At 33.3% G+C, this 1,072-nt stretch overlaps 1 protein-coding gene across 1 annotated transcript; it reads right to left on the minus strand.

The window, feature by feature from the left end:
* Nucleotides 1–225: 225 nt before the first annotated feature.
* On the minus strand, nucleotides 226–531 carry Tsp_13912 (conserved hypothetical protein; the record flags this gene model as incomplete). The annotated part of the gene is made up of 1 exon (XM_003366158.1): nucleotides 226–531. A coding segment is annotated over one exon (306 nt), but the record flags the coding sequence as incomplete, so codon positions are not given.
* Nucleotides 532–1,072: the final 541 nt, after the last annotated feature.

A 1,072-nucleotide genomic window follows, 5' to 3' on the forward strand; every position in this document is an offset into this window, starting at 1 on the left:
CATAACAGTGAAAAAATTTTAACAAAGTAGAAACGGGGAAAAAGAATAATACAATACAATGAAATAAAATACGAGTATAATACAATACAATACAAATATAATATAGTACAATACAACACAACAAAATAGAATAAAAATATAATACAAGCCACCACTTGGAAGGCGGCACTAAATCGGCTCCGGCGTTAAATACATTAAAGCTGCTAGGAACTGCTCCAGCGTACGTCAACCGTTGGTGTATTCACCCGTATATTGTGCAACCCATCGTTGCTTTTGAGCATAAACCCTGTTTACCCGTCTTAAGTCACCAATGGTCACGTTTCCTGATAGCACCTGTTGAATCAGGGTGTCTATAACACCCTGTTCCGCTATCAGGAGCTCAAACAGTTCATAAAACCCGTTATGACTTTTAGCCGCTTTTCTGTTGAGCCGATTATGCCAACCTTCCAAGTGGTTATTTGTCCTAATATTTACATTATGTACATTCCATAGCGGCAGTCGCGTACATTGAATAAGTGCATAAGATTTTAGCTGAAAAATTTCCCTGTAGTTAATTAAACGATAAAATAATGGATAAGTGCATGGAAATTCTTTCGAAATTCCATGCTCACTTATAACCAACTTCAAATGTAATTTGAAATGCAACATCAAACAGATCAGCTACATCATAAACGCTGCTTTTGATGCGGAAAGTTTCAATATTTCGTTATCATTGAAATATATACATTGAAAGGTTGCAAATGGAAATGAAAACAGATAGCAATTTAAGTGCTCACCAACGCACTAGTCGGTTTCGTTCAGTTGTAAAAATAGAAAGTTTACAATTTACACCAAACATATAAAACTAAATTTTTTTTTGATTTGTAAATAATATTTTAGATTTTTAATTTTTTATTTAAATAAAATATACGAAGGAAAACAATAACTCTGGTGAACAGGAGCAAACGAAACATTGGAAAGATTAAAGATAAAATTCGTTTGCAAACGAGAAACATTTTCAGAGAACGGCAAAGCAAAATCAGAAAAGTATTTCGATGCTAACAAAAATTAGCAGTTGCTTGTTCTGTTTTTA

Source organism: Trichinella spiralis (genome assembly GCF_000181795.1).
Source record: "Trichinella spiralis strain ISS 195 chromosome Unknown Scfld6460, whole genome shotgun sequence".
Classification (NCBI taxonomy): domain Eukaryota; kingdom Metazoa; phylum Nematoda; class Enoplea; order Trichinellida; family Trichinellidae; genus Trichinella; species Trichinella spiralis.